General features: G+C 41.3%; 1 protein-coding gene across 1 annotated transcript in view; it reads right to left on the reverse strand.

The window, feature by feature from the left end:
* The window catches only part of LOC311137652 (disintegrin and metalloproteinase domain-containing protein 10), a 73,768-nt gene that overhangs the window by 43,011 nt on the left and 6,148 nt on the right, over nt 1–24,609 (reverse strand). The window contains exons 5-6 of the mRNA XM_084172167.1: nt 11,578–11,663; nt 8,196–8,318 (exon numbers count right to left, since the gene is read on the reverse strand). Coding sequence (XP_084028293.1) covers nt 8,196–8,318; nt 11,578–11,663 — 209 coding nt within the window. The remainder of the gene's footprint in view (nt 1–8,195; nt 8,319–11,577; nt 11,664–24,609) is intronic.

Genomic DNA, 24,609 nt, shown 5'->3' on the forward strand with positions numbered 1-24,609 from the left:
ACGGTAATTGACCGTTAATGAACATAAACACGTTTAGCATCTCCAGGCTTCCACACATAGCCTACAAGCCACTGATGTGGACCTTTTGGAACATCTACATTTTTAAAAGTCTAATAAATCCATTTAATATAGCCTACACCTTCACAATAAACCCATTATTTATTTTAGGCAGGTCTAAAGGAACATGATATGAAGAAAATGTATTTCAGAAGAACAGAATAGTGTATTCTGAGTCATCCTTATGTTAGGCCCTGATCTGGCTATGCCATATTGCTGTGGGCTACACTTACCCATTTAGCAGACAAGATTTGATTATAATCCCGTGGCAATATTTTATATTATACAGTTTCTGAGGGAGTGCGCACATGCAGCTATTCTGTGTTGAGCGGTTAACAAAGGTTAACAAAGTGATGAAACAGGTCCTCCTATATGCTTAATTTAGAGTGATTTTTTGCAACTTTAGTTGTGATACAAACCTTAGACTATATGTTTTGATCTCTAATACATTCTAAGGCTGCATGATGCGACTCCTCATGATGATTTGATCATCACCTCTAGCATTTTGCCCCCCCCCCTCCCTCCCTCCCTCCCTCCCCCCCTTTTTAAAGTTAATTGCCTGCAATTCTCAATGGGGTGCTAATGTTGCAGTTTTAAAGCACGTTCTCTGCAGTTCTGCTCATTTTGCCATGGGGCGGAGAGAGAATTTTATAACACATTCCATGCAGTTCTACTGATTTTGCCATGGGGAAGAGATATTGTTTTGCAGTTTTAAAGCAAGTTTTCTTCAGTTCTACACATTTTGCCATGGGGCGGAGATACATTTTAGCAATTTTATAACACTTAATTTTTTTTTCATTCATTTAGCAGACGCTCTTATCCAGAGCGACTTACAGGAGCAATTAGGGTTAAGTGCCTTGCTCAAGGGCACATCGACAGATGTTTCACCTAGTCGGCTCGGGGATTAGAACCAGCGACCTTTCGGTTACTGGCACAACGCTCTTAACCACTAAGCTACCTGCCGCCCCATTTTTTTTTGTGTGCAAATTTCCTGAAATTCTACCCATTTTGCCATGGGGTGGAGAGAAACATTTGCAGTTTTAAAGATAATTTCCTGCAATTATACACATTTTCCCATGACTTATGCCATGTTAATGATATTTGATTGAGAGTGACTAACAGAATCAATGGGGGCACCAGCCCCTGGTCACCTGCCCTGCATGCCCGGTCAGTATTCGGACATGATTACCACAAGTTTAGATAACTGGCTAGGCTAACTTACCAATCATGGTGGGGTGATCCAACATAGGGGAGGATTGTCTAAATTTTGTTTTTGCTTTGGGGAGGGTTGTGTGTTTTTTTTATTGGAGACGGGAGGGTAGTGCGTTTTTTCTCTGGTTTACATTAGCCCTTTTGCAGGTCTTACGATATAATTTCTTCCATCCTAGCCAAATTTCCTCATATGCTTGCATGCACCTCCCATATATCAAGGTGTTTTGGTACTTCCCTTATGCACTACGCTTTACCGTGCGCTAACATTTACTATTCTAACTTTTCGACGTTATTGATCATAAATTGTTATTAAAGAAACTCACTTGCCATCACATGGTTGGAAAGTTATTTATCCAATAGAACCCAGAGAGTGTATTTCAATGGAAGCTTCTCTAACATCAGATATGTACAGTGCGGTGTCCCTCAGAAATGTCAGCATCCTCAAAATGGCTTGACATTAAACAGGTGACCATAAAACCGTTTTATGCGAGTAAAGTACATGTCGATAAAACATTTAATGACACAGTTTCTTAGGCTACAGATCAAATCAATTATGATGAACATCACAGGGTGGTGAAAGTGCACGGTGATGAGCTTGATGCTCCTTTCAATAAATATTGAGGGTCTAATTTTAGTTGTTGGCTTTTTTTTCATAATACTTTTTTTACACCAACTAGGCTACAAACATACACATATGAACAACAACCTACAGCCACACATAAACAACAACTACATCTCCTCTGGCCAGACCCACATGCTCACACCTCCATCCCTAGTGCCTGTATTATTGTTTGCCACATGGCCTGAAACTGCACCATTATGTTTCTCTCCGTAGCCCATGCACTTTCAATATTTCAATAATAAATCATTCGATTTTTCCATTGTGTTAATGATGGCGGATTGATTGATTTCCACGTTTGTAGTATACATTTTGAGTGATGATACAGATGAGTGATGAGAAGAGCATCTCCTGTAATCTCCAGGCCCTCCTGTAGCTCAGTTGGTAGAGCATGGCACTTGCAACGCCAGGGTTGTGGATTCGATTCCCACGGGGGGCCAGTATGTGCTAACTGTAAGTTGCTCTGGATAAGATTGTCTGCTAAAATGTAAATCGTCCAACCCATCAGGTATCTCACTACACCCCCATACGCCATGTTTTTAAACATGCAGACATACTGTATATTAACGTTTGCCAATACTGATAGCTGTTACTTGGGTCCTGTCTAATTCTTTCTGCAAGCGGTTCAATTGCCAGTGCAAACAGGAGGGGGGAGAGGGTACATCCCTGTCTTGTGCCTCTATCTAAAGCAATTTCATCAGATAATGTATTATTTGTATATATTTTTGCTTCAGAACATTTACACACATTTTTTATTAAATGTATTATTTCAGCTGGAAAGTTGAAAGATTCAAAATGTTTCAATAGAAAAGTCCATTCAAGACAGTCGAAAGCCTTTTTGGCATCAACAGACATTATTGATAAATATTCATAATTATCTAGTTTTTTTGCGTATTGTATTAATTTGAAAAGTGTTATTGTATTTGTTTACAAGTCTCTATTTTTAATAAACCCTGTTTGATTGATATGTATCAAGTCTGGTCAGACCTTTGTCATTTTATTGCCATTAAGCTTTGTTATTATTTTATTGTCACAATTTATTAAAGTTATGGGTCTATAATCAGCAGGGAACTCTCCAGATTTTCCTGGTTTTAATATAACTTAAATAACTGTTTGATACATGGAACTAGGAAGCACTGAATTGAGTGACGTGTGTTGTCATTTGTGTAAATAAGGGGGCTATTTTGTCCCAAAATGTTGAATAGAATTCTATGGGAAAGCCATCCATTCCTGGTGCTTTCTCCGTGCAAATGTTTTAACAGTATCTAATATTTATTCTTGGGTGATCTCTGTTTTTAGTGATAATTCTTTTTCTGCTGATAATTGCATCAGAGTTGTTGAGTCTAAGGAGGCTACTTTGAAGAATCTCAAATATAAAATATATTTTGATTTGTTTAACACTTTTTTGGTTACTACATGATTCAATATGTATTATTTCATAGTTTTGATGTCTTCACTATTATTCTACAATGTAGAAAATAGTAAAAAATAAAGAATACCCTTGAATGAGTAGGTGTGTCCAAACTTTTGACTGGTACTGTATATATATTTTAATAGAAGCTTTTGTCATTAATCGAGTTGTTGTTTCTAATTAACGCTTTTGTATCTTTTATCTTTTAAAATTATAACTGGTTTAGCATGTTTTCATTTTGTGAGAGCTGTGAGATGTTTAGCAGGTTTATTTGCAAATAAGTAGTATGCTCTGAGTTTAACCTGTAGTTGTTGGCTTTCTTCAAAAGTAAAAGATCATATTCCTGCTTATGTTCCAAAATATATTTTCTTCTTTACCATGTAAAGAATCTTTATGGGCTTTTTCTAAAATAATGATTTTTTTCCTTTAATTTTCATTTCTAAATCAGATTTCACTTTTGCAGAGTATGAGATTATCATCCCCCTAATGTACGCCTTAATGGCATCCCCAAATTATATTATATATCGATTTTCTCTGTCCTCTATGTCTAAATTTGTGATGGTAAGGGTTTTTATTTTTTCGTATTTAATGTCCTGTAAATCATTTGTAGAGATGACATTTTTCTGCCTCTTTGGAGGCTCCCTAAATGTGCCTTTTTTTATTACTTAAATCTGTCAATCTTATCAAATGTATAATTTAGGTCACCTGCTAAAATAATAGTTCCTGTCTGGATTTTATCGAATAATATTAAAGCCCCTGGTGGGATATACAATGAAATCAGTGTGTATTTTTCACCATGTAAGGTACAATTCAACATTAGAAAACAGCCTTCTTGGTCCATGTGCTGGGAAATTAGGGAAAATTGTGTATGCGTATTTATCAGGATGCCTACATCTCTGCTGTTACTACAGTAGGTGGCAGCATAGGCCTCTCCAACCCAGCTCCTCTTTAAATGTTCAATTTCTCATTTTTTAAAAATGTAACTCTTGCAAGAAAACCACATCTGCTGACAATCTCTTTAAGCGTTCGAGAACCATATGCTTTTTTCCCCATCATGGAGCCCGAGTACTTTCCATGTGATAAATAGGATTTTGTTGGTATAGATTAAAGTTAACCTTAACTGTTCCGTCTATCATTGAAGAACCAGGTAAAACATTTTAGCAAACATGACATATGAGGGCGGTGGGCATTCCATAGAATAGGAGGATCATAGTATAAATACATAGGTATTGTATACATTACATATATAAAGAGTGTGTGGGCATGTGGGATGAGCAGACGTTTAACAAAAAACACACACACAAAAAAAATACATAAAGCAAAGTACGTCTTTGTACTTGAGGCGCTATGCCTTTTTAGGGATTTTTAGTTCCGACTCCTCTCCTAATGTACCAACAAAAAAACTGTATACATACAGTGCATTCGGAAAGTATTCAGACCCCTTGACTTTTTCAAAATGTTGTTACGTTATAGCCTTATTCAAAAATTGATTAAATAAAAAAATTTCCTCATCAATCTACACACAATACCCCATAATGACAAAGCGAAAACAGGTTTTTAGAAATTTTTGCAAATGTAATTTAATTTAAAACAGAAATACCTTATTTACATAAGTATTCAGACCCTTTGCTATGAGACTCGAAATTGAGCTCCCTGTTTCCATTGATCATCCTTGAGATGTTTCTACAACTTGATTGGAGTCCACCTGTGGTAAACTCAATTGATTGGACATGATTTGTAAAGGCACACACCTGTCTATATAAGGTCCCACAGTTGACAATGCATGTCAGAGCAAAAACCAAGCCATGAAGTCGAAGTAATTATCCGTAGAGCTCTGAGACAGGATTGTGTCGAGGCACAGATCTGGGGAAGGGTACCAAAAAATGTCTGCAGCATTGAAGGTCCCCAAGAACACAGTGGCCTACATCATTCTTAAATGGAAGAAGTTTGGAACCACCAAGACTCTTCCTAGAGCTGGCCGCCTGGCCAAACTGAGCATTCGGGGGAGAAGGGCCTTGGTCAGGGAGGTGACCTTGAACCCGATGGTCACTCTGACAGAGCTTTAGAGTTCCTCTGTGGAGATGGGAGAACCTTCCAGAAGGACAACCATCTCTGCAACACCCCACCAATCTGGCCTTTAGAGTAGAGTGTCCAGACGGAAACCACTCCTCAGTAAAAGGCACATGACAGCCCGCTTGGAGTTTGCCAAAAGGCACCTAAAGACTCTCAGACCATGAGAAACAAGATTCTCTGGTCTAATGAAAACAAGATTGAACTCTTTGGCCTGAATGCCAAGCATCATGTCTGGAGGAAACCTGGCACCATCCCTACGGTGAAGCATGGTGGTGGCAGGGACTGGGAGACTAGTCAGGTTTGAGGGAAAGATGAACGGAGCAAAGTACAGAGAGATCCTTGATGAAAACCTTCTCCAGAGTGCTCAGGACCTTAGACTGGGGCCAAGGTTAACCTTCCAACAGGACAATGACCCTAAGCACACAGCCAAGACAACGCAGGAGTGGCTTTGGGACAAGTCTCTGAATGTCCTTGAGTGGCCCAGCCAAAGTCCGTACTTGAACCTGATCTAACATCTCTGAAGAGACCTGAAAATAGCTGTGCAACGATGCTCCCCATCCAACCTGACAGAGTTTGAGAGGATCTGCAGAAAATAATGGGAGAAACTCCCCAAATACAGGTGTGCCAAACTTGTAGCGTCATACCCAAGAAGACTCGAGGCTGTAATCACTGTCAAAGGTGCTTGAACAAACTACTGCGTAAAGGGTCTGAATACTTATGTAAATGTCATGTGTTTTTTTTTCTGCAAAAATTTACAAAAAAACTGTTTTCGCTTTGTCATTATGGGGTATTGTGTATAGATTAATGACGAAAAAACTCAATTTAATCCATTTTAGAATAAGGCTGTAATGTAACAAAATGTAGAAAAAGTCAAGGGGTCTGAATACATTCCGAATGCACTGTACGTTGTACATACATTTGAAGAAAGGCTACCACTTAAGTACTGTGGTTAGTTTGTATTTCCTTATAAATTAAATTAAAGTATAGTCAGAGTCTTATTCTGGTTAAAGTATAGTCAGAGTCTTATGCTTTTTTCCATCTTTACTAACGACATGCCACTGGCTTTGAGTAAAGCCAGTGTGTCTATGTATGCGGATGACTCAACACTATACACGTCAGCTACTACAGCAACTGAAATAACTGCAACACTTAACAAAGAGTTGCAGTTAGTTTCGGAATGGGTGGCAAGGAATAAGTTAGTCCTGAATATTTCCAAAACTAAAAGCATTGTATTTGGGTCAAATCATTCACTAAACCCTACTACATCTCATAATGAATAATGTGGAAATTGAGCAAGTTGAGGTGACTAAACTGCTTGGAGTAACCCTGGACTGTAGACTGTCATGGTCAAAGCATGTTGATACAACAGTAGCTAAGATGGGGAGAGGTATGTCCATAATTAAGCGCTGCTCTGCCTTCTTAAAAACACTATCAACAAGGCAGGTCCTACAGGCCCTAGTTTTGTCGCACCTAGACTACTGTTCAGTAGTGTGGTCAGGTGCCACAAAAAGGGACTTGGGAAAATTGCAATTGTCTCAGAACAGGGCAGCACGGCTGGCCCTTAAAAGTACACAGAGAGCTAACATGAATGACATGCATGTCAGTCTCTCCTGGCTCAGAGTGGAAGAGAGATTGATTTCATCACTGCTTGTTTTTGTAAGAGGTGTTGACAAGCTGAATGTACCGAGCTGTCTGTTTGGAATACTGGCATACAGCTCGGACACCCATGCATACCCCACAAGACATGCCACCAGAGGTCTCTCCACAGTCCCCAAGTCCAGAACAGACTATGGGAGGCGCACAGTACTATTAGAGCCATGACTACATGGAACTCTATTCCACATCAGGTAACTGATGCAAGCAGTAGAATCAGATTTAAAAAAACAGGTAAAAATACACCTTATGGAACAACGGGGACTGTGAAGAGACACACACAAGAGTATAGACACATGCATACGCACACATTGTGATATTGTTGTATGGTGGTATTAAACATATTGTATTGTAGATAGGTAGTGGTGTAATAATGTCATATGATGTACTGTTTTATATTTTGTTTTATATGTAATGTAAGTGCTTTAATATGTTTGGACCCCAGGAAGAGTAGCTGCTGCCTTGGCAGCAGCTAATGGGGATCCCTAATAAATACAAATACAAATACAAAGTTATCGAATTAGAACAATTCAGAGCAATAAGTGACATTTTAAAAATATAATAACATCCTGATAAGGAGTTCTGATAGACAATAAAAAATGCTTGACAATGGTTAACACAAATTACGAAACGGCAAGAGAAAATGACCCAAAACAAGTCAGTGAACTTTTGTCCAGATTTGTCCAATATTCAGTAGTACCTCCAGTTCTGGATGCGACTTCCGAGAACAAAGTTAGTAAATAGAGCAGACGGGATTACTGTGGGAACTGAGGGAAATCCTGATGCCTTATCTCTGGCATACCATTGTTACATAATGACCGCATCTAGCATGCTATGGTTTCAAACGTACTGCATGTTCTCTGGGTCCTGAAACATAGAACAGGTCAGTTTTGGCAGACACCCTGGGCCCGACCCTTCCCATCGAAGGAACTCACAAATGGCACGGAGGTTGGTTATCAATACAATACAATAAAACTCTCCATTCCATAAATGGAAATTTGGAGTACAAACGTAGTATTTGGCCACTGGTCTGAAAGGACAGGCACAAGAAGGCCCCTTACATACCCATAGACATGGATAATCCTAAAAAGATTTTTAAAAAGGCGTCCAACATCATACAGACCATCTATTTGGCCTTTTTTTTGGTTCACATTTCTTACGGCCAATCACCTGAGCCACAACAGCCTCGACACTCTTGAACTTCCTGTAGTAGAAGTGGTCAGCATGGAGATGGAGTAGGCAGCTGGTTTTAGACTGGTCCAATGTTCTCTTCGACCTGGACACTGGAACTTCCTGTGAATGTCACATGAGACGGTAGTCACTAGATAGACATGATCAAAATGACAAAAAAGGAAGCTAATCAAAACCATTCAGGAAGAACACAAGTTATTTAGTTTTACGGCCTTTTGCATTCTCACACCACCACAAATGTGTGGTCATTCACCCCGTTGGGTAAAGCTAAGGTTTGTGGTTAAAATCCAATTTTCGTCCTTTCTAGCATGACCACATAGACAGAGTGTGACCTCAGGGCCAGCCACCTGTGGGAAAGTGTCTGAGGGAGGGTGAACGGGGTCGGCAGGATGGAAAGTTCCTCAGGCAAGAACATCTGCTGGATCCATTTTTATAGCTAATCTCAAAATAAAGGAAATTCTGTATGTTTCCAAACAAGTGACTATAAATAAATAACTTTACATGATGTTGTGTACATGTTCAATTGTCCCTATACCCATTGTTGATCAAGATGTAGGGACCACAAACCAATTAGCCTCACGCCTCAGAGACAATGGCCTGCCTGCCTACAATAGATTGAGGAAATACGTGGAGCTGGCACGCAAAGCCATACAGGCTGTTTATTTAATCAGTTTACAGGGTAGCTTATTATGGCGCTAAAGAACAATATATACTCAACAAAAATATAAACGCAACATGGAACAATTTCAAAGATTTTATTGAGTTACAGTTCATATGAGGAAATCAGTAAATTGAAATTAATTCATCAGGCCCTAATCTATGGATTTCACATGACTGGGTATACAGATATGCATCTGTTGGTCACAGATACAGTACCTTAAAAGAAAAGGCCTCACAACGGGCCTCAGGATCTCGTCACAGTAGTTCTGTGCATTCAAATTGCCATCGATAAAATGCAATTGTGTTCGTTGTCCGTAGTTTATGCATGCCCATACCATAACCCCACCGTCACCATGGGGCACTCTGTTCAACGTTGACATCAGCAAACGTTGACGTCGCCCACAGGACGCCATACACGTGGTCTGCGGTTGTGAGGCCGGTAGGACGTACTGCCAAATTCTCTAAAACGATGTTTGCTGTGGCTTATGGTAGAGAAATTAACATTAAAATCTCTGGCAACAGCTCTGGTGGACATTCCTGCAGTCAGCATGACAATTGCACGCTCCCTCAACTTGAGACATCTGTGGCATTGTCTTATGTGACAAAACTGCACATTTTAGAGTGGCCTTTTATTGTCCCTAGCACAAGGTGCACCTGTGTAATGATAATGATGTTTAATCAGCTTCTTGATATGCCACACCTGTCAGGTGGATGGATTATCTTGGCAAAGGAGAAATGCTCACTAACAGGGATGTTAACACATTTGTGAGAAATAAGCTTTTTGTGTAAATGGAACATTTCTGGGATCTTTTATTTCATCTCATGAAACATGGGACCAACACTTTACATGTTGCGTTTTATATTTTTGTTCAGTGTATGATCTGCAATAGCTACTGTACAGTGAGGGAAAAAAGTATTTGATCCCCTGCTGATTTTGTACGTTTGCCCACTGACAAAGACATGATCAGTCTATCATTTTAATGGTAGGTTTATTTGAACAGTGAGAGACAGAATAACAACAACAAAATCCAGAAAAACGCATGTCAAAAATTTTATAAATTGATTTGCATTTTAATGAGGGAAATAAGTATTTGAACCCTCTGCAAAACATGACTTAGTACTTGGTGGAAAAACCCTTGTTGGCACGCACAGAGGTCAGACGTTTCTTGTAGTTGGCCACCAGATTTGCACACATCTCAGGAGGGATTTTGTCCCACTCCTCTTTGCAGATCTTCTCCAAGTCATTAAGGTTTCGAGGCTGACGTTTGGCAACTCGAACCTTCAGCTCCCTCCACAGATTTTCTATGAGATTAAGGTCTGGAGACTGGCTAGGCCACTCCAGGACCTTAATGTGCTTCTTCTTGAGCCACTCATTTGTTGCCTTGGCTGTGTGTTTTGGGACATTGTCATGCTGGAATACCCATCCACGACCCATTTTCAATGCCCTGGCTGAGGGAAGGAGGTTCTCACCCAAGATTTGATGGTACATGGCCCCGTCCATCGTCCCTTTGATGCGGTGAAGTTGTCCTGTCCCCTTAGCAGAAAAACACCCCCAAAGCATAATGTTTCCACCTCCATGTTTGATGGTGGGGATGGTGTTATTGGGGTCATAGGCAGCATTCTTCCTCCTCCAAACACGGCGAGTTGAGTTGATGCCAAAGAGCTCGATTTTGGTCTCATCTGACCACAACACTTTCACCCAGTTCTCCTCTGAATCATTCAGATGTTCATTGGCAAACTTCAGACGGGCCTGTATATGTGCTTTCTTGAGCAGGGGGACCTTGCGGGCGCTGCATGATTTCAGTCCTTCACGGCGTAGTGTGTTACCAATTGTTTTCTTGGTGACTATGGTCCCAGCTGCCTTGAGATCATTGACAAGATCCTCCTGTGTAGTTCTGGGCTGATTCCTCACCGTTCTCATGATCATTGCAAATCCACGAGGTGAGATCTTGCATGGAGCCCCAGGCTGAGGGAGATTGACAGTTCTTTTGTGTTTCTTCCATTTGCGAATAATCGTACCAACTGTTGTCACCTTCTCACCAAGCTGCTTGGCGATGGTCTTGTAGCCCATTCCAGCCTTGTGTAGGTCTACAATCTTGTCCCTGACATCCTTGGAGAGCTCCTTGGTCTTGGCCATGGTGGAGAGTTTGGAATCTGATTGATTGATTGCTTCTGTGGACAGGTGTCTTTTATACAGGTAACAAGCTGAGATTAGGAGCACTCCCTTTAAGAGTGTGCTCCTAATCTCAGCTCGTTACCTGTATAAAAGACACCTGGGAGCCAGAAATCTTTCTGATTGAGAGGGGTCAGATACTTATTTCCCTCATTAAAATGCAAATCATTTTTTTGTTGTTATTCTGTCTCTCACTGTTCAAATAAACATACTATTAAAATGATAGACTGATCATCTACAGAGGAAAAACAAGCAAATCAATACTACGAATCAAATATTTTCTTTCATCTTTTATCTTACACACCTTTTTCTCATGAGTTCTGTCAAACACTTTGTTGGTTAGTTTTGGTTATCAAAGGGTTCGGAAGCCCATTACAATTATGGTTTCACAGATGTGGAAATGGTGAGAAGGATGGAGGACAATAACAGAAAGTAGGACAGGGAGGTGTCTCTTCTCAGGTGGACTTGGCCTGTGTGTGTGTGTGTTTGTGTTTGTGTGTGTATGAGATGATGTCTGGCCTGACCTACCTGATTGGGTCTGAGGCTTTGGGCAAGGCGCTGCAGACGTTCTGCACCACAAAACCCGTCACGGCTGCTTCCCATGGGAGGAGCATCTGTATGTGGATAAACACACACACACATATGTAAACACACACTGGAAAAGCACACACATAGTATCCTCAGCAAGTATTCACACCCCTTGACTTTTTCTACATTTTGTTGTTACAGCCCGAAAATTTAAAATTAATTAGATTTCGATTTTTTTGTCACCTGACCTACACACAATACCCCATAATGTCAAAGTGGAATTACATTTAAACTCAGTTTATCAAAATTCCTGACATTTAATCCTAGTAAAAATTCCCTGTCTTAGGTCAGTTAGGATCACCACTTTATTTTAAGTGTGAAATGTCAGAATAATAGTAGAGAGAATTATTTCTTTCAGCTTTTATTTCTTTCATCACATTCCCAGTGGGTTAGAAGTTTACATACACTCAATTAGTATTTGGTAGCATTGCCTTTAAATTGTTTAATTTTGGTCAAACGCCTTCCACAAGCTTCCCACAATAAGTTGGGTGAATTTTGGCCCATTCTTTCTGACAGCGCTGGTGTAACTGAGTCAGGTTTGTAGGCCTCCTTGCTCGCACACACTTTTTCAGGTCTGCCCACAAATGTTCTATAGGACTGAGGTCAGGGCTTTGTGATGGCCACTCCAATACCTTGACTCCTTAAGCCATTTTGCCACAACTTTGGAAGTATGCTTTGAGTCATTGTCCATTTGGAAGACCCATTTGCGACCAAGCTTTAACTTCCTGACTGAATTTCTTGAGATGTTAATTCAATATATCCACATAATTTTCCTTCCTCATGATGCCATCTATTTTGTGAAGTGCACCAGTCCCTCCTGCAGCAAAGCACCCCCACAGCATGATGCTGCCACCCCCGTGCTTAAAGGTTGGGATGGTGTTCTTCACCTTGCAAGCAACCCCCTTTTTCCTCCAAACATAACGATGGTCATTATAGCCAAACAGTTCTATTTTTGTTTCATCAGATCAGAGGACATTTCTCCAAAAAGTATGATCTTTGTCCCCATGTGCAGTTGCAAACCGTAGTCTGGCTTGTCTATGGCGGTTTTGGAGCAGTGGCTTCTTCCTTGCTGAGCGGCCTTTCAGGTTATGTTGATATGGGGCTCGTTTTACTGTGGATATAGATACTTTTGTACCTGTTTCCTCAACCATTTTCACAAGGTCCTTTGCTGTTGTTCTGGGATTGAGTTGCACTTTTCGCACAAAAGTATGTTCATCTCTAGGAGACAGAACGCGTCTCCTTCCTGAGCGGTATGACGGCTGCGTGGTCCCATGGTGTTTATACTTGCGTACTATTGTTTGTGCAGATGAACGTGGTACCTTCAGGCATTTGGAAATTGCTCCCAAGGATGAACCAGGTCTACAATTTTTTTTCTGGGGTCTTGGCTGATTTCTTTTGATTTTCCCATGATGTCAAGCAAAGAGGCACTGAGTTTGAAGGTAGGCATTGAAATACATCCACAGGTATACCTCCAATTGACTCAAATGATGTCAATTAGCCTATCAGAAGTTTCTAAAGCCATGACATCATTTTCTGGAATTTTCCAAGCTGTTTAAAGGCACAGTCAACTTAGTGTATGTAAACTTCTGACCCACTGGAATTGTGATACAGTGAATAATAAGTGAAATAATCTGTCTGTAAACAATTGTGGGAAAAATTACTTGTGTCATGCACAAAGTAGATGTCCTAACCGACTTACCAAAACTATAGTTTGTTAACAAGAAATTTGTGGAGTGGTTGAAAAACGAGTTTTAATGACTCCAACCTAAGTGTATGTAAACTTCCGACTTCAACTGTATGTTTTAAATTTTTTCTTCTTCAAATTAATAAAAATGAAAAGCTGAAATGTCTTGAGTCAATAAGTATTAAACAACTGTGTTATGGCAAGCCTAAATATGTTCAGGAGTAAACATTTGCTTAACAAGTCATATAATAAGTTGCATGGACACACTGTGGGCAATAATAGTGTTTAACATGATTTTTGAATGACTAACTCATCTCTGTACCCCACACATACAATTATTTGTAAGGTCCCTCAGTCGAGCAGTGAATTTCAAACACACATTCAACCATAAAGACCAGGGAGGTTTTCTCCTGAACTTCCCGCCTAACCTCCCGAGTGGGGCAGTGGTCTAAGGCACTGCATCGCAGTGCTAGCTGTGCCACTAGAGATACTGGTTCGAATCCAGGTTCTGTCGTAGCCGGCCGCGACTGGGAGACCCATGGGGCGGCGCACAGCGTCGTCCAAGGTAGGGGAGGGAATGGCTGGCAGGGAAGTAGCTCAGTTGGTAGAGCATGGCATTTGCAACGCCAAGGTTGTGCGTTCGATTCCCACGGGGGGCCAGTATGAAAAAAAGAAAAAATAATGTATGCACTCACTAACTGTAAGTCGATCTGGATAAGAGTGTCTGCTAAATGACTAAAATGTAAAACATTTTGAATTCAGGCTGTAACACAACAAAATGTGGAATAAGTCAAGGGTATGAATACTTTCTGAAGGCACTGTACGTTAACATATACTAAGTACTGTATAAATACACACAGTTAAACATTTAAAGAGATTGTGTTCTGCCTTAATTCATCACGGTTCTTGAGGGTATTAAATACAAACATAAATAAAAGCACAAACACATTTACTTTACATTTTAGTCATTTAGCAGACGCTCTTATCCAGAGCGACTTACAGTTAGTGAACACATTTTTTTTTTTAATACTGGCCCCCCGTGGGAAACGAACCCACAACCCTGGCGTTGCAAACGCCATGCTCTATCAACTGAGCTACATCCCTGCCGGCCATTCCCTCCCCTACCCTGGGCCAATTGTGCACCGCCCCATGGGTCTCCCGGTCGCGGCCGGCTGCGACAGAGCCTGGATTCGAACCAGGATCTCTAGTGGCACAGTTTGCACTGCGATGCAGTGCCTTAGACCACTGCGCCACTCAGTGGTCTAAGGCACTTGTTTATCTCTTTCTAATTTGTATACATTTTTGTATAAATTTTTGTATACACCTGAAAAACCAAAACAACATTTTCTCTCTGGCGGGAAGCGGTGAACGTGTTTGTAGTGTTAAAATGCATGTTTGGCATGATGGAAGATCCGTCAACTTCTAGTGAATCTTTGTTTCCATTTTTAAAATGTTTTATTTGTGATGTGGTAGACGCCTTGCTTAAACAAAATCCACTGGGGCTGATTTGCTTGATTCTTTCTTGCTGCAGCTTTCTACTCCCCTGATTGTGGAATCATTGACACATATTTTTACCTGGTGATTATCTTGGGTGCTATCCCTAGGGTTTGGAAGGCTACCCATGTGCTCCACAAAGGTGGTGACCCCTCCTAAATGAATAATTATCACCCAATCTCTAAACTGTCTTGCCTAGCAAAAATCTTACAATCCTTAAATAAGTGAGTGTGAGAGAGAGAGAGAGAGAGACAGAGAGAGAGAGAGAGAGAGAGAGAGAGAGAGAGAGCCTGTGTGGAGAGTGAGCGAGACCCAGGCAGTCAGCTCATTGTAATTTATAGAGCAGTGGCAGAATGTTTGGGAGTGACAAGGTTGACTGTGTAACATACAGAGAATGAATAAACTGCTCTACTCATTCATTTGTAAAACGGACACTTTACCTCTGTTAATGGTCTGTGGAATTTCCAGGGTAGAGGATTAGAGTAAAACCACATTAAGAGCGCTGTGTGTGTTCACCAGTGGTTTGTTTGTGAGCGGCTGGTTAGAATACGTGCAACGTTAATCCGCTCTATTAAATGAGTCATTCTCAGCTTAGATCTTTCCTAAATACAATAATATTTTCTAAGTGCTTATCAGTAGGGTTTCAGGCCAGATCATAGCATTATCTCTGCTGCTTCATTGGTGTTAAATTATATAGTAAAATGGACAAAAGGCAGCATTGTGCTGCCCTTTTCATTGACCTGTTGAAGTCTTACGATACTGTTGACCACTCATTATTCATTTGTAGGTTATCTAAAATTGGCCTGGATCAGGATGCATGCAATTGGTTTGAAAACTACCTGACAGAAAGGACATAATGTGTATCTTCTGATAATGTTAAGTCAGGCTTCTGTGATCTTAATAAAGGTGTCCTGATGATAATTTTTGTCTGTAATAAAGCCCTTTTGTGGCGACAAACTCACTCTGAGTGGGTGGACCTGACTGCCAAGTGGGTGGGCCTATGCCCTCCCAGGCCCACCCATGGCTGCACCCCTGCCCAGTCATGTCAAATCTATAGATGGTCCTCTGTAGCTCAATTGGTAGAGCATGGCGCTTGTAATGCCAGGGTAATGGGTTCGATCCCCGGGACCACCCATAGGTAAAAATGTATGCACACATGACTGTATGTCGCTTTGGATAAAAGTGTCTGCTAAATGGCATATTATTATTATAGATTAGGGCCTAATAAATGTATTTCAATTGACTGATTTCCTTATATGAACTGTATCTTAGTAAAATCTTTGAAATTGTTGCATGTTGCATTTACAATTCTGTTCAGTGTATATATAAACAATATTGGTTTGTTTCTAAGTAATTATAACCTCCACTTGTATGCGTGTATGTATATGTATGTATTCTGTTGACCTTCTGTTGACAAGGCTCTTTCTGAGCTACAATCTGCCTTTCTTGCTTTGCAGAAAGTCTTTGTTGAACTGAAATTGGTACTGTACTTAATGCAGGTAAAACTAAGCATATATTATTTATATAAAACGCTTAAAAATGTATCTGATGATTTATGCATATGTACCTTGGATGGTGCCCACATTGATCGTGTCCCTGCTTATAAATATCTGGGTATCTGGATTGACGAAAAGCTATCTTTCAAAAAGCATTTTGATGAGTTAGTTAAGAAGTGAAGAATTAAAATGGCCTTCCTTTATAGGAATAGGCCATGCCTTTCGTTATATAGCAGAAAACAAATAATTCAGTCGGCATTCATACCATTTATGAGACTATGGTGACACTTTAGTAAGGGCGATAGGTTCAGTACACATCACTGCATTCTGTATCAGAAAGTAGGCTGCCTTCTGAGGTCTCGTAGATCGATGCATTGCACTATTTTTGTTTCTAAAGCCCTCTTACACAAACTTCCACCGTACCTTACTTCATTGTTAACCTACAGACGTACGAGCTACCAGACCTGGTCTCAGGGATGGCTAACTCTGGAGATCCCTTCGATCTCCACTGAGTTACGTAAATCTGCTTTTAGTATTTTTGCACCTTAGTTGTGTAATAATCTCCAAAACTCTCTAAAATGGGATGTTTTGGTGCCTCTAGGGCAATTCAGACAGCTGATTGATGGCCTTTTACTGAAGAATGTGTTTGTTTTCTATCATTGTTCTATCACTGCTTTTTGTAGTGTATTGATGTGTATATTGTTGTGTATACTTTTTTGTAATTACAGGGGTCTTCTGAAAAAAATACCTTGGTCTCAGCATGACTCCCTGTCAAAATAAAAGTTAAATATAATACTTGATTATTTGGCTGTGTGACTTTTTATCATAAAGGACCTAATTACTGGTAACTGGCTTGGTAGATGAGAGCAGTTTTGTTTCTTGATAACAGACTTGATGAAATGGAAAATCCCCAGGTTGTATACAGAGATCTGTAATGTATGTCTCGTGAGTGTATTGCTTACTATTACTAACTACAAAGGTGCATAGGCCAAAAAGATACATACCACACAACCTAATAGATGAGTATGTTTCTGTTTTCTTTGCTCACAGTAGTTTACATGGGCGGAATACTGTTCCAACACTCTACAACACAACCAACTAATATTTCTGTTTTGTGTAACTCTCATACCATTCTATAACTTGCCAGTGCAAACAATGTAGTTGTAGGCCTATCTCAGAGTAGAAAACATGTATTTATCCAATTACCATAAACTGACAGAGTAGCCTTTGGGGTCTTTGTGGTTGTTTTTGTATTAGCCTGTGTAGTTTCCCTGACCGTAACAATTTGTCTGAATTTGTAACACCTCAGGGACCATAAACCCTTGGAACTTGTTGAAATAATTTAGTAATTGCTGTCAAGGGAGGAATTTTAGCTTCCATAAATTGGCACATATGATGCATATGATCCTTGAACAATCCTGTTAAAGGATTAGACAATATACAGTGGCTTGCGAAAGTATTCACCCCCATTGGCATTTTTCCTATTTTGTTGCCTTACAACCTGGAATTAAAATTGATTTTTTGGGGTTTGTATCATTTGATTTACATACAGTGAGGGAAAAAAGTATTTGATCCCCTGCTGATTTTGTACGTTTGCCCACTGACAAAGAAATGATCAGTCTAAAATTTTAATGGTAGGTTTATTTGAAAAGTAAGAGACAGAATAACAACAAAACAATCCAGAAAAACGCATGTCAAAAATGTTATAAATTGATTTGCATTTTATTGAGGGAAATAAGTATTTGACCCCCTCTCAATCAAAAAGATTTTTGGCTCCCAGGTGCCTTTTATACAGGTAACGAGCTGAGATTAGGAGCACACTTAAAGGGAGTGCTCCTAATCTCAGCTTGTTACCTGTATAAAAGACACCTGTCCACAGAAGCAATCAATCAATCAGATTCCAAACTCTCCACCATGGCCAAGACCAAAGAGCTCTCCAAGGATGTCAGGGACAAGGTCCCTCAGTCGAGCAGTGAATTTCAAACACAGATTCAACCACAAAGATAAGGGAGGTTTTCCAATGCCTCGCAAAGAAGGGCATCTGTTGGTAGATGGGTAAGAAAAAGAAAAAAAGCAGACATTGAATATCCCTTTGAACATGGTGAAGTTATTAATTGCACTTTGGATGGTTTGTCTATACACCCAGTCAATACAAAGATACATGCGTCCTTCCTAATGCAGTTGCCGGAGAAGAAGGAAACCACTCAGGGATTTCGTCATAAGGCCAATGGTGACTTTAAAACAGTTACAAAGTTGAATGGCTGTGATAGGAGAAAACTGAGGATGGATCAACAACATTATAGTTGCTCCACAATACTAACCTAACTGACAGAGTGAAAAGAAGGAAGCCTGTATAGAATAAAAATATTCTAAAACATGCAACACGACACTAAAGTAATACTGCAAAAAAATGTGGCAAAGCAATTAACTTTTTGTCCTGAAAACAAAGTGTTAGTGAGTACCACTCCCCATATTTTCAAGCATAGTGGTGGTTGTGTCATGTTATGGTTATGCTTGTAATCGTTAAGGACTGGGGAGTTTTTCAGGATAAAAAAAAAATGGAATGGAGCTAAGCACAGACAAAATCCTAGAGGAAAGCCTGGTTCAGTCTGCTTTCCACCAGACACTGGGAGATGAATTCACCTTTCAGCAGGACAATAAACTAAAACACAAGGCCAAATCTACACTGAAGTTGCTTACCAAGAAGACAACAAATCTATCCCAAGACCTGAAAATGGTTGTCTAGCAATGATCAACAACCAATTTGACACAGCTTGAATAATTTTGACAAGAATAATGGGCACATGTTGCACAATCCAGGTGTGGAAAGCTCTTCGAGACAAATTATTGACTCGGGGGTGTTACTACTTATGTCAATTTGATATTTCTGTATTACATTTTCAAAAGAAGGTATTTCTGTTTTTTATTTGTAATAAATTGCCAACAAATTCAAAAAATCTGTTTTCTCTTTGTCATTATGGGGTATTTTGTGAAGACTGATGATTTTTTTTTTTAAATCCATTTTAGAATAAGGCTGTAAATTAACAAAATGTGGAAAAAGTCAAGGGGTTTGAATACTTTCCAAATGCACTGTATGTATTAACCAAAAGCATATAGACATAGGTTCACATTAGCAAATATTCAAGTGATGATATTGTATCTTCCTACAATATTTACACACAATAGGATCCATTGTGGCACACGGTGGCTTGTAGCTTCCCACAGACCTTTATATCCACACACCAGACACCACAAACATTGTGGAGATGTTGGTGGATATTACCAAAAATCAACAAGGTATTCCCCAATGGCAGTGCAGACCATCATGACCTAATATCTAACCATATGTTTCTTTTTACAGAAAATAATGCCAATGAAGTAATTTCATAACATAGCCTAACATTGCATGCTTTATTACTTCTGTCTCCAACTATAAATCTCAGTATATCCCCAAGCCAAACCAGAGTGTTTGGGGATTATTCAATAGCAAACCCCATGACCTCATCCAAACCCATCAGAGAGAACAGAACCGCTTTAGCTTGAGAGAACTGACTGTTCCAATTAAATCAATGCGTACACATTGGCATCAGCTTCAATATTATAGAACCAACTCAGTGGCCTTGTGGCTAGAGTGAATATTGAATTTTGAAATGGGTTGAGTCATACCAAACACTAAAAGAAATGTACCTGATGCTTCTCTGCTTGGCACCCAGCATTAAAGAGATGGATAGGGGGTAAGGCCCTGCGATAGACTAGCGTCCTGGCCAGGGGTTGTACTTGTAAATTATATCAAGCTGCCCCACACTACAGAATCAGGAGATAGGCTCCTGCCCTATGGGCTGTTCTGGCTCAGACAAGGCTTACTTGTCGAATGCATATTAAATATTATATAATAATGTCACGACATAACGATAATCACTTTCACTTGTGATTTCCTGGAATAAATATACCATGTTACTAAATCAATCAGGTAGTGTTTCTTTGTCTAATTGACAACCCAGATTGGAGGGCTGACAGGGGAAGACTTGATGGTTGAACCGAAGAGGGCAGAGAAAACGCTGCGGTCATGCTGCTGCCTTGGCAGCCCGTTTCTTGATCAAACACTCAGAGAGACAACACGTGATTGGTCACACCATTCTGCTGAGGCACCTACGGCCAATGAGAAACAGACATTTGGCTCTATAGATGTTAGGGGTGGGGGTGTTGGATTTGGGGGAGGGGGAGGGGGAGGGGGGTAAATGCCGGCCGTTGACCCATTGACAGAAATATTTCCAAACCTGTGCCATGTGCTGCTGAGCCTAAGAGCTGGAGAGTTGGGCTCTCTCTTAACTATGCATGCCTGGGGAGACAAAAGTCAGCAATTGCTGCAGACCGTGCAGCCAAACTCTTAAACAAGGGCTAAGTTCATTGCCAACTTAAATAACTAAACCTGATCTGTCTAACTGCAGCAGAGTAAATTTAAATACCCCATACATACAGTGCCTTCGGACAGTATTCAGACCGCTTGAATTTTTTCACATTTTGTTATGTTACAGCCTTATTCTAAATGGATGAAATTGTTTTCCCCCTCATCAATCTACACACAATACCACATAATGCAAAGCAAAAACAGGTTTTTAGACATTTTTGCTTATTCATAAAAAATAAAAAACTGAAATATTACATTTACATACAGTGAGGGAAAAAAGTATTTGATCCCCTGCTGATTTTGTACGTTTGCCCACTGACAAAGAAATGATCAGTCTATAATTTTAAAGATAGATTTATTTGAACAGTGAGAGACAGAATAACAACAAAAAAATCCAGAAAAAACACGTCAAAAATGTTATAAATTGATTTGCATTTTAATGAGGGAAATAAGTATTTGACCCCCTCTCAATCAGAAAGATTTCTGGCTCCCAGGTGTCTTTTATACAGGTAACGAGCTGAGATTAGGAGCACACTCTTAAAGAAAGTGCTCCTAATCTCAGCTTGTTACCTGTATAAAAGACACCTGTCCACAGAAGCAATCAATCAATCAGATTCCAAACTCTCCACCATGGCCAAGACCAAAGAGCTCTCCAAGGATGTCAGGGTCAAGATTGTAGACCTAAACAATGCTGGAATGGGCTACAAGACCATCGCCAAGCAGCTTGGTGCGAAGGTGACAACAGTTGGTGCGATTATTCGCAAATGGAAGAAACACAAAATAACTGTCAATCTCCCTCGGCCTGGGGCTCCATGCAAGATCTCACCTCGTGGATTTGCAATGATCATGAGAACGGTGAGGAATCAGCCCAGAACTACACAGGAGGATCTTGTCAATGATCTCAAGGCAGCTGGGACCATAGTCACCAAGAAAACAATTGGTAACACACTACGCCATGAAGGACTGAAATCCTGCAGTGCCCGCAAGGTCCCCCTGCTCAAGAAAGCACATATACATGCCCGTTTGAAGTTTGCCAATGAACATCTGAATGATTCAGAGGAGAACTGGGTGAAAGTGTTGTGGTCAGATGAGACCAAAATCAAGCTCTTTGGCATCAACTGAACTCGCCGTGTTTGGAGGAGGAGAAATGCTGCCTATGACCCCAAGAACACCATCCCCACCGTCAAACATGAAGGTGGAAACGTTATGCTTTGGGGGTGTTTTTCTGCTAAGGGGACAGGACAACTTCACCGCATCAAAGGGATGATGGACGGGGCCATGTACCATCAAATCTTAGGTGAGAACCTCCTTCCCTCAGCCAGGGCATTGAAAATGGGTCGTGGATGGGTATTCCAGCTTGACAATGACCCAAAACACATGGCCAAGGCAACAAAGGAGTGGCTCAAGAAGAAGCACATTAAGGTCCTGGAGTGGCCTAGCCAGTCTCCAGACCTTAATCCCATAGAAAATCTGTGGAGGGAGCTGAAAGTACAAGTTGCCAAACGTCAGCCTCGAAACCTTAATGACTTGGAGAAGATCTGCAAAGAGGAGTGGGACAAAATCCCTCCTGAGATGTGTGCAAACCTGGTGGCCAACTACAAGAAACGTCTGAACTCTGTGATTGCCAACAAGGGTTTTGCCACCAAGTACTAAGTCATGTTTTGCAGAGGGTTCAAATACTTATTTCCCTCATTAAAATGCAAATCAATTTATAACATTTTTTACATGCATTTTTCAGGATTTTTATGTTGTTATTCTGTCTCTCACTGTTCAAATAAACCTACCATTCAAACTATAGACTGATCATGTCTTTGTCAGTGGGAAAATGTACGAAATCATTAGGGGATCAACTACTTTTTTCCCTCACTGTAAGTAGTCAGACCCTTTACTCAGTACTTTGTTGAAGCACCTTTTTGCAGCAATTACAGCCTTGAGTCTTGTTGGGTATGACGCTACAAGCTTGGCACACCTGTATTTGGGGAGTTTCTCCAATTCTTCTCTGCAGATCCTCTCAAGCTCTGTTAGGTTGGATGGGGAGCATTGCTGCACAGCTATTTTCAGGTCTCTCCAGAGATGTTCGATCAGGTTCAAGTCCGGGCTCTGGCTGGGCCACTCAAGGACATTAAGAGACTTGTCCCGAAGCCACTCCTGCGTTGTCTTGGCTGTGTGCCTAGGTCATTGTCCTGTTGGAAAGTGAACCTTCTCCCCAGTCTGAGGACCTGAGCGCAGGTTTTTTTAAGGATCTCTCTGTACTTTGCTCCGTTCATCTTTGCCTCGTTTCTGACTAGTCTCCCAGTCCCTGTCGCTGAAAAACATCTCCACAGTATGATGCTGCCACCACCATGCTTCACCGTAGGGATGGTGCCAGGTTTCCTCTAGATGTGATGCTTGGCATTCAGGCCAAAGAGTTCAATCTTGGTTTCATCAGACCAGAGAATCTTGTTTCTCATGGTCTGAGAGTCTTTAGGTGCCTTTTACTGAGGAGTGGCTTCCGTCTGGCCAGTCTACCATAAAGGCCTGATTGGTGGAGTGCTGCCAAGATGGTTGTCCTTCTGGGAGGTTCTCCCATCTCCACAGAGGAACTATAGAGCTCTATTAGAGTGAACATCGGGTTCTTGGTCACCTCCCTGACCAAGGCCCTTCTGCCCCGATTGCTCAGTTTGGCCGGGTGGCCAGCTCTAGGAAGAGTCTTGGTGGTTCCAAACGTCTTCCATTTAAGAATGATGGAGGCCACTGTGTTCTTGGGGCCTTCAATGCTGCAGAAATATTTTGGTACCCTTCCCCAGATCTGTGCCTCGACACAATCCTCTCTCGGAGCACTACGGACAATTCCTTCGATCTCATGGCTTGGTTTTTGCTCTGACATGTACTGTCAACTGTGGGACCTTATATAGACAGGTGTGTGCCTTTCCAAATTATGTCCAATCAATTGATTTTACCACAGGTGGACTCCAATCAAGTTGTAGAAACATCTCAAGGATGATCAATGGAAATAGGTGTCACGATCGTCTTCAAAAGGAGTAGTAGACCAAGACGCAGCGTGTGAAAGAAACATGACTTTATTTAATTAAAGTACTAACAAACAAACAAAACACGACTCGTGAAGTCCAACGGTTAACATACCGACACGGAACAAAAACCCACAACACCCAAGAGAAAACACACAGTTTAAATATGGCTCCCAATCAGAGACAACCAGCCGACAGCTGACACTTGTTGCCTCTGATTGGGAGTCACACATGCAAACATAGACATAGACAACCTAGAACAACCCACATAGAAAATGAACACATAGAATGCACACACCCTGGCTCAACATATAGAGTCCCAGAGCCAGGGTGTGACAGTACCCCCCCCTAAAGGCGCGGACTGCGACCGCGTCTTAACAAACCCCAAACAGGGGAGGGCTGGGTGGGCATTCCTCCTCGGAGGCGGCTCCGGCTCCGGCCTTGACCACCACCCCTCCATAATACCCCCGTAGCGCCCCTGGTCCGGTCTGACCCCGCTGGCTGGATCTGGACTGGACATAGACGGAGCGGATAGCTTACGCTCCGTTGTGGAGCAGCTGACCGGTCTTACCAGGCTGACGACTCGCACCCCGGGCTTGGTGCGAGTAGCAGGAACGGGCTGAACCAGGCTGACGACTCGCACCCCTGGCTTGGTGCGAGTGGCAGGAACGGGCTGGACCAGGCTGACGACTCGCACCCCTGGCTTGGTGCGAGTGGCAGGAACGGGCTGGACCAGGCTGACGACTCGCACCCCTGGCTTGGTGCGAGTGGCAGGAACGAGCCGGGCCGGGCTGGCGACGCGCACCGTAGGTTTGGTGCGAGTGGCAGGAACAGGCCGGGCCGGGCTGGCGACGCACACCGTAGGTTTGGTGCGTGGAGCAG

This window comes from Coregonus lavaretus (genome assembly GCF_964263955.1).
Source record: "Coregonus lavaretus genome assembly, chromosome: 11".
Taxonomy (NCBI): domain Eukaryota; kingdom Metazoa; phylum Chordata; class Actinopteri; order Salmoniformes; family Salmonidae; genus Coregonus; species Coregonus lavaretus.